The sequence below is a fragment of the Dryas octopetala genome, chromosome 1 (assembly GCF_963921425.1).
Source record: "Dryas octopetala chromosome 1, drDryOcto1.1, whole genome shotgun sequence".
NCBI lineage: Eukaryota > Viridiplantae > Streptophyta > Magnoliopsida > Rosales > Rosaceae > Dryas > Dryas octopetala.
This window is the reverse complement of record NC_141366.1, coordinates 11,728,779-11,738,187: the sequence shown is the minus strand read 5'-3', so window position 1 is coordinate 11,738,187 and position 9,409 is coordinate 11,728,779. Positions and strand designations below refer to the sequence as shown.

Below are 9,409 nucleotides of genomic sequence, written 5' to 3'. Positions count from 1 at the left end.
TAATCTAATTAATTTTAGGTAAAGATAATTTATAGTAGAGATTTTATTAAAAGACCGGCCAGGGTGGATGAGCGACATATAAATGAGAATTAACAAGCATATTACCCCATTATTATAGTACTACTTGACTTTGGTGTGTCCTTCGAGGTCTTCTCCCTCCCATTCTCTGCATTCTCCAAAAACAAACTAAAATACCCCTCAAGTCTCCTCTCAAGCCTTTCATATACACTCATTATCATTCAAGCTCTCAACATATATTTTCTCTTCGATCAAATGTGAAAAATTTTTCCTTGGAAAAATAATGAATATGTACTGCTTCACTCGACCTCTTTTTCGTTTTCTCATGCTAGTTTGCTTTGCAACTTTTGGTTTGGGAGCTACTCGATTGCCAAAAGATGAAGGTAGAATGAGAGAGATTTCGAATAAGATATAAATATCATGCGATGCTTTCATTGATCACTTTGTAGTTCTTGTTTAGGCATATATTTTAATTTCAATAGTCATATATCGGAAATATTCTTGATCCTGTCAAAACAACGTATAAATTGTAAATCTTTAACTTTTAATTGAATATGTAGTCCTGATTGAAAAAAACATTAACATTACCCAATATATGATATATATATATAGTACTTTCTACCATGAATGGCTATTGATGGAGCGCATGGTGTTAATTTGTTGCATTTTATTTTATTGTATATATATATATATATATATATATAAATTATATATATGTAGTACAAGCTTTGGGTGAGATAGCAAAAGCCTTGGGGAAGACGAACTGGAATTTAAGTGGAGATGCAGATCCATGCAGCGGAGAAGATGGATGGGTTACTTTAAACCCAGTCAAAGGATTTGAGAATGCCGTCACCTGTAATTGCTCCTTTGTCAATGCCACCATCTGCCATGTTACCAGCATGTATGTAACTCTCTCTCCTTCGATCTCTCCTATCTCTCACACACATATGCGTATAACACATACAACATCCAATTAATAGTAAATGATTTTATCCAACGCAATTTAAGTGTAATAAGTGTATATAATACAATGTTTCTAATAATTAATTACGTAAAAGGAGTATTCTGTTGAGGTATACCTCAACTTATTTATGTTGAGGTATACCCTGTTGGGGCCCACACGAATCGTTTTGTGTCGATCCGAACCGTTCAATTTTTACATCTCCATAGATAGATCATCCTTGCAAAAAATTAGCCAAATCGGAAATCATTTGCCTATCTAACTTTAATCAAATAAATGGACGAACCAAATATTTTCGATGAAACCGTCCATTTGTTTTATCTAAGTTAGATAGGCAAATGATTTCCGATTTGGCTAATTTTTTGCAAGAATGATCTATCAATGAAGATGATCATTGCGAACGGTTCGGATCGACACAACACGACTCGTGTGGGCCCCAACAAGGTCATACCTCAACATAAATAAGTTGAGGTATACCTCAACAGAAGGAGCCTGTATATATATATATGATATATATAACTGTAGGGACACTGATAAATATACACCCTTACACATAATTTTTACATTCCATGGTGATATTGTTTAATTGGTATTTACTCTTTTCGAAAGAAATTGGTATTTACTTTAAACCCATTAAAATTGATCAATATATAGTTTTGTAATTGTTTATGGTTTTGACCTTCTTTTTTATATGAAATAAAGAAGAGGAAGTTTAGAAGGATAAGATCATAGTCTTCGAGTCTTCATATCTATATATTTAGTGACCAACCCTCCACGCTCCAATGCTATGACCCAGGAGTGTACGTTGACCACGACTAGCTTGTATATTACATTGATGTAGCCAGTATAGTAGCCTATATATATATATACATATATATAGCAGCTAGCCAAGAGTAAGAGACGTTGATTGGAATCGGGTTAGGCTTTGAGGACCACAGGTCTAGTACTAGCTAGTCGAGTATCATTTATACATACATTTTCACATAATCATACATGTTCCATCCCCACACCGCAATTGAGTAAATATCATCATCACCCATCTTGACTAAATAATGAAAAATCAAGAAAATATTAAGTAAGAGAGTGAATGAAAAACATGAGGATAAATCGGGAGAGACTGAGACAGTGAGAGAGAGTATTAGAAAAAATGGAAAATAAAAAATGGGTTTAAGGGTTTATGGGCCGGGTCCATGGGCCAGCCTATAGCCTGTTAAAAGCATACCAAATGGGACGGCCTGAGTCAAAATGGGCTGACGCTAGACATCATTAGGGTCATTCAATTATGGACTGTAGCCCAATACACCCAGCAACCCAATTCTTTTTTGTTTTTTAGATTTTCAATTTTACTCTCATCAAAGATTCCTAGCTCAAGGATAGTTACGATGACAGCCCTGTACTAGTTTATAGCAACTTTGCTGATGCCTGAGCTGGCTCTGAGGTATGTTGTATGCTGGCTTGCCTTTGTAGCTGTGTTTTGTTTTGAAACTTGCTGAGACTGAGAGCTGGCTTGTTTAGTAACTATTTGTGTAAAACTAAACTGCGTAACGGGTCTTTGTTAAATTGCATTTAAGCTTTCAAACCCCGTTTTGTGTTGAACACAGAGTTCTGAAAGCTCAGAATTTGCCAGGAACACTCCCACCTGAGTTGGTCAGGTTACCCTATCTCCAAGAAATGTAAGTTTGAGTCCTATAAAGCAAGAAAAAAATAAATTTGAGTCATATAAATGTTTTATTCTAATTTCATATATTAACTAATTTACCTAATGAGCAATGACTCATTTCTTTCCTTCTTCTTTAGTGACCTCACCCGCAACTATCTGAATGGTACTATCCCTCCAGAATGGGGCTCCATGCAACTTGTCAACATGTACTCTCTCTCTCTCTCTCTAAGTATGTGTTTAATATTTATGTCATGTTCATATTGTTTTAGTGGCCACTTCAATGTTCTTCAACCATTTCTTTCATAAATCTAAGACATGGCCACATGGGCTTAATTTGTTCATCTTGATGGTCCTTCAGTGCTCACGAGTCATTTGTATCATAAATATCGAATCTAACATATCGGGTCGTTGCATTTGATATTGATGTGCATTTTAATGTTTTACCTACATCTCTTTCAAAAAGTGAATCTAACATATGAGTTTTGTTGCAGTTCCCTTCTCGGAAACCGTTTGTCCGGTTCTATCCCCAAAGAGCTTGCAAACATCACCACCCTGAAAAGTTTGTGAGTGTTGATTACTCATTTGTTTCATCCCCCCCAACTTGATTGCATGAAGATTCTTCACGAACTTTTATAATCAATGGAATTGAATTTGTTTTGTGTAGGGCCATCGATTTCAATAATTTCTCTGGAGCTCTTCCTAGGCAGATTGGGAATTTGCCCAGCTTAGAAAGAATGTAAGAAGCACTAATTGCAATTTTACCCCTGATCGTGATAACAAATATTTGGTTTATTTGGATTGGCTTTCTGTAGACAGATGTTGGATATAATCACCAGTAAATCATCGATTGCTTTATCTTTTTTATAATTGTTTTCTCCCCTTAATATGCTAGGCTTGTTACCTCAAACAATTTTACTGGGGAGTTGCCACCAACATTTGCAAGGCTTACCACATTAAAGGACTTGTAAGCTCTTATTGTTCTTTTTTCTTATAAGGTTTGGTAAGCACCCAACATAGTCATTATTTATTGCACTCTAAGATTAATGGGTACTATTTTCCATTTTTCCCATCATTTGCAGCCGGATTAGTGACTGTCACTTTTCTGGAAAGATACCTGATTTTATTCAGAACTGGACAAATCTTGAAAAACTGTGAGTGTTTTCTTTACTGTTACTTGATTCTGAAAATCATATTATCACTAATTCAAATTATTATTTGTTTAAACAGAGTGATTCAGGCTAGTGGTTTGACGGGGCCAATTCCTTCCAGCATCTCTCTATTAAAAAGATTAACTGACCTGTTAGTATGGCTTTTCCTTTCGTAGCCATTTATCAACTCAAATATATTAGCAATTATGTAATTTTTGGTTCAATTTTAACATGCAGGAGAATTACTGACTTGAATGGACCTAACGCACCCTTTCCTCCACTTAATAATATGAAAAAACTGAAGTCACTGTGAGTTAATACTTGCGTGAAGACACAATTTCGGGCTGAACATTCAGTCTTTGCAAACTCAAAGGTTAACGTTTCTGTTACAGGATGTTAAGGAGTTGCAATATTACTGGACAGCTACCTGCATATCTTGGGGAAATGACAACTTTGAAAACTTTGTTAGTACAAATGTCTTTGTTCCATTGTTTTTTTCTCTCTTCAAATGTCTTTGTTAATACAAGTTTGAAAAGTTCTTTCTTGATGCTATTCTACTAATTAAAGGATGTCTAAATGCATTTCTTATATGTTTGTTTGCAGAGACCTCAGCTTTAACAAGCTAACTGGAGAAATTCCAAGAAGCTTTGTTGGTCTAGAAAATGCGGATTACATGTAAGCAATTTGAATAACAGATCTTCACTTTCTTACACCAAAATTCAGGCAGACATTCTTCAATGGTTATGTCACACCCCAGCCCAACTAGCTGGAAGTGTTTTTCAGCTGAAGATCCTGATCTAATGCACTCAGAATTGATAAAATCATTTTACCAAATCTTGATCCTGAAATTCATAATAATGAACACTACATTCTTTACTGATTTTTTTTGGTATTAATTATGTTTAGATTCTTAACTGGAAACTTGCTGACTGGAACTGTGCCTGATTGGCTGAAAGGAGACAACACGTAAGCTTCTCTTCCAAATGCTAATCTTTAGTTACTTAATAAGGAATTTTATGATATCTATTACTTGATAAAGCATAGTACATGCATTATAGTGTGACTTTGTATTGTGGAGCTTGATTTGCAATTATTTTCTCATTCGGTTTAGTACTTTTTCCTTATGGTGTGACTCTATTGTGGAGCTCAGGCACCTGTCACCTATGAGTGGTGAAAGTTGCTAATTTTGTTCTGTCCATGAAGTTTGGTTGAGTGTTTTATTTTCTGGATTATATAGAATTAAGTCTCAATAAAATTGATATAAAATAATGATATGAAGAGAACTAAGAATCCAACCATGTTTCTGCCTACCTCTTGCTCTTCTTTTTATTCCTAATTACTGCATCTTGGAAAAAAAAAAAATCTTACATCTAGCCCTTTTTGTGCAGTGATCTTTCATATAACAACTTCACCATTAACCCAGGGGCCGTAAGTTGTGCACCACGAGGCGGCTTGTAAGAATGCCTTCATTTATCCAAAATTTAATTTTTTTGTGTTTTGTAGAGCAAGCTTTAACTTCCCAATTTGTGTTAATTTCTACAGGAACTTGTTTGGAAGCTCTTCAAAGGACAATAGTTCGTAAGTTTCAGAAATCTTCTGAAAGCATGCATCAAATTTACTTTGCATTCCAACTGTGTATTCTTAATTCGTATTCTACAACTCATTTTCATTTATGATGTTATCTTGCTGACTTATTCTGAACCCTCCATTATTCTATCAGTGGAACTGTTCCATGTTTGAAAACTGCACATTGTCTCAAAAGTAAGTTATAAATATTTCCTCAAGTTATAAATATCTTTGATTTTTACTTTATTTTCTTTTGAGGGGAGAGGGGACTTGTACTCAAAAGGCATATCCTGTAAAGGGGCAACATGATGACTTAGCAATTTCATCAACCTGGACTTGTAGTCACTCATTGCTCCCAAAATCTCCCATTCCAAAAAGGAATAACAGAAATAATTGTTTTTTTTGTTTTCTTCTGGAATTGAGTCTTTTTTGTTTTCCTCCTTAATGGCGACTAATCTTTTTCTGATTTTGTCTTAGAATGGTACTCTCTTCATATAAATTGTGGTGGAAGAGAAGTAACTGTTAATGGAGATACCACACCATATGATGATGACACAGAATCAGTTGGACCTTCATCATTTTACCAGAGCAGAACAAATTGGGCATTAAGCAGCACTGGTTACTTCACTGATGATGACCGTCCTACAGACACCTTTATTTGGACTAATTCATCTAGACTCTCTATGACCAACCCTCAACTGTACATGAATGCACGCCTTTCTCCCATCTCTCTAACTTATTATGGATTTTGTTTGGGAAATGGAGTCTATACAGTAAAACTCCATTTTGCGGAGATAATGTTTACAAATGACGAAACATATAGCAGCCTGGGAAGACGTGTATTTGATGTCTACATTCAGGTTAGCTATTCACATACACTTCCACATATGACATGTATGAATCTTAAGTAATAACTTGTAATAGCTTGCTGTCAAGACTTCAAATATAAACCTTATTACAAGCATGAAGTGTCAAGTAATGGAGTTAGTATGTTGCAGGGGAAGCTAGTGCTGAAGGATTTCAATATTGCAGATGCAGCAGGTGGGGTTGGTAAGGCAGTCATAAAGAACTTTACTGCTGTTGTAACTAGTAATAACTTGGAGATCCGTTTGTATTGGGCTGGGAAAGGGACGACAGGTATCCCTCTTAGAGGAATCTATGGTCCTCTTATATCTGCTATTTCTGTAAATCCTGGTAAGTTTTACACTGCTACAAGCTTCTTCTAACCACTCTTTCTGTAAATTATTAAGGTTCCACCAAAGAGTTGAACCTTTTTCTTCTCTGTGCACTTGTTGATCGAACAATGCACTCTCCTGTATATTACATTTACTCTAATAAAGCTATTCATTATCTGGCAGACTTTGAACCTCCATCAGAAGGTGGAAGTAGCATATCTGTAGGTGCAGTGGTTGGAATTGTGGCTGGAGTAGTCTTCATTATATTACTGATTTTTGGCATTCTTTGGAGGAGAGGCTTCCTAGGACAAAAAAATACTTTGGAGCAAGGTATTTGCAGTTAATGTTATAATGGTCGTCTTTCTTCTCATTTCTAAGTTGAATATTTATATTATTTTGTATGACTTTTCATGTATATTTAGGCACACACATAACATGCGCACTATCACGCTTCCAAGATGATAATTATTTAGATATCAAACTTTTAAACACTTGATGCTGCTAGAATATATTATTTTGTTGAAACTCATGATAAAAAATGTGCCTGCATATAGCTCCAGTGAACTTGTTAAATTTAAGGCCTTGAATCAGTCTCGAGATGTAAGAAATAAGAATGCTATCATTCTGAAATTTTAGACACAATTTCTTATGAGTTTTCTTCTTACAAAGATTTAAAGGGTTTGGACCTGCAAACTGGTAGATTTAGCTTGAGGCAAATCAAAGCTGCCACACAAAACTTTGACATTGCCAATAAGATTGGAGAAGGTGGTTTTGGTCCTGTTTACAAGGTATTCTTCAGAACCAATAATTTCCGGTCATTTATTGCATTTGGGCTAATTTGATTAATTGTAGCCGCTTCTTATGTTCTTAAGTGAATGGATTTTGACTGTTACTCAAATGCAGGGCCTTCTTTCAGATGGCACCATAATTGCTGTTAAGCAGCTTTCTTCCAAATCAAAGCAAGGGAATCGTGAATTTGTGAATGAGATAGGAATGATTTCTGCTCTGCAACACCCTCATCTTGTCAAGCTCTATGGATGCTGTATTGAAGGAAATCAATTGTTGCTTGTCTATGAGTACATGGAAAATAATAGCGTTGCACGTGCTTTATTTGGTAAATATTATTCTTGTATGCCTTTCTATACCTAAACTTCTTTTGGTTCATGCAGGTGGTATACAAATTTTATACTAGAAAAAGGTATATTTCTTATAACTACTTTTTATTAATTTGACATTTGAAGGCCCAGAAGAAAGGCAGTTGAAGTTGGATTGGCCAGCAAGGCACAAGATCTGTGTTGGTATAGCAAGAGGTTTGGCTTACCTCCATGAAGAATCAAGGCTGAAAATCGTTCATAGAGACATCAAGGCTACTAACGTGCTTCTTGATAAAAATCTTAACTCAAAAATATCCGACTTTGGATTGGCCAAGCTTGATGAAGAGGATAAAACTCACATAAGCACCCGGATTGCTGGAACTTTGTGAGTCCCTGTGTTTTAATTTATCTTCTTACTCTTTTGTTTTAAGCTTCATTGCACCCCATTGAGTCCATAGAGATAGGAAAAAGAAAATAGAACAAATGGAAGGTTTCTTTACCTTACAAATATTTCAACTTAACTAGCTGGATCTTCCAAGAGATTTCAAGAGCAGATTTGTTCTTCAAATACAGCTTTGTTATTTCATCTCTCTCTCTCTCTCTCTCTCTCTCTCTCTCTAGCATTTTAAGCATTCAACTAGGAGAAAACCCAAATATTTTTTAGGATTTGTTGTATTTTTCCGATTTCTTTGAGCTAGATATGTGGGAATGATGTGCGATTTCATGATTTTGCAGCGGATATATGGCACCCGAATATGCAATGCGGGGTTATCTAACTGACAAAGCAGATGTTTATAGTTTTGGAATTGTTGTATTGGAAATTGTTAGTGGGAGGAGCAACACATCTTACAAGTCAAAGGAAGAATGCTTTTATCTCCTTGATTGGGTAACATGAATATACTGCTTCCTTATTTAGTTTTAAATTTTGTTGGTGCTGTTTATCTCCATTTGAGCAACACAATAGATTATGTAGATATTTGTGCTTCTTGTTTCTAGGCACTTCTTCTAAAAGAGAAAGGGGATTTGATGGAACTTGTGGATCCAAGATTGGGGTCAGACTATGATAAAGAAGAGATGATGCTTGCAATCAATGTGGCTCTCCTTTGCTCTAATGTCACTTCAGCAGTTAGGCCTACCATGTCTTCAGTGGTGAGTATGCTTGAAGGCAGAGCTGCTGTTGAGGAGTTGGTCTTAGATCCAAATGCCTCAAGTAATGAGATCAATGCAATGAGGAAACATTTTGAACCCATTTCTCAAGGGACCAAGGGTGAGAGCCAGACACAAACCATGTCAACTGCAGGGCCCTGGACTGCTTCATCTACATCTGTTCATGATCTGTATCCAGTCAATCCTGATTCAGATTACTGGGAGAACAGAAATTAGAAAAATTGAGCAAACTGTCTTGGTTGGCTGTTGGTATAACTACACCTTGAGCACACAAGCATATATATGTTAATAAACCAGTTCTACTTCCTCTGTAATTTTTCCTTTTGTTTGGAAATATAGTTGATGATTCATTACAGAAGTTTACAAAGCATAATAATTGTAAATTCTGAAACCAACACTTCACTACATCGCCTTGTCTTTTTAGTTTGATGAACTGATTTTGATATTTATCTTCCTAATTCATTTATATCATGCATGTTTGGTTGAATAAAGCTTATTTTATAGCATAGGCAATTTTATATCATTATAATTAGACGATGGAGATTTTTTTTTTTTCCCGAAATAATGTTTCCCTCTGCAATGGCCATGCAGATCTGACTATGGGCTATGGCAACTATGTT

The 9,409-nt window shown here is 35.6% G+C and overlaps 1 protein-coding gene across 1 annotated transcript; it reads left to right on the top strand.

Annotated features, from left to right (window-relative positions):
* The first annotated feature begins 260 nt into the window (after positions 1-260).
* LOC147297878 (putative leucine-rich repeat receptor-like serine/threonine-protein kinase At3g14840) lies at positions 261-9,238 on the top strand. Its single transcript, XM_086230210.1, has 24 exons — positions 261-401; positions 739-919; positions 2,581-2,652; positions 2,777-2,845; positions 3,131-3,202; positions 3,304-3,375; positions 3,532-3,603; positions 3,719-3,790; positions 3,867-3,938; positions 4,025-4,096; positions 4,180-4,251; positions 4,391-4,462; positions 4,694-4,753; positions 5,176-5,241; positions 5,330-5,365; positions 5,508-5,548; positions 5,831-6,213; positions 6,352-6,547; positions 6,712-6,858; positions 7,198-7,316; positions 7,432-7,642; positions 7,770-8,007; positions 8,358-8,508; positions 8,619-9,238. Exons 1-24 carry the CDS (start codon positions 302-304, stop codon positions 9,003-9,005), a joined length of 3,033 nt encoding a protein of 1,010 aa, XP_086086336.1. The 5' UTR covers positions 261-301; the 3' UTR covers positions 9,006-9,238.
* Positions 9,239-9,409: the final 171 nt, after the last annotated feature.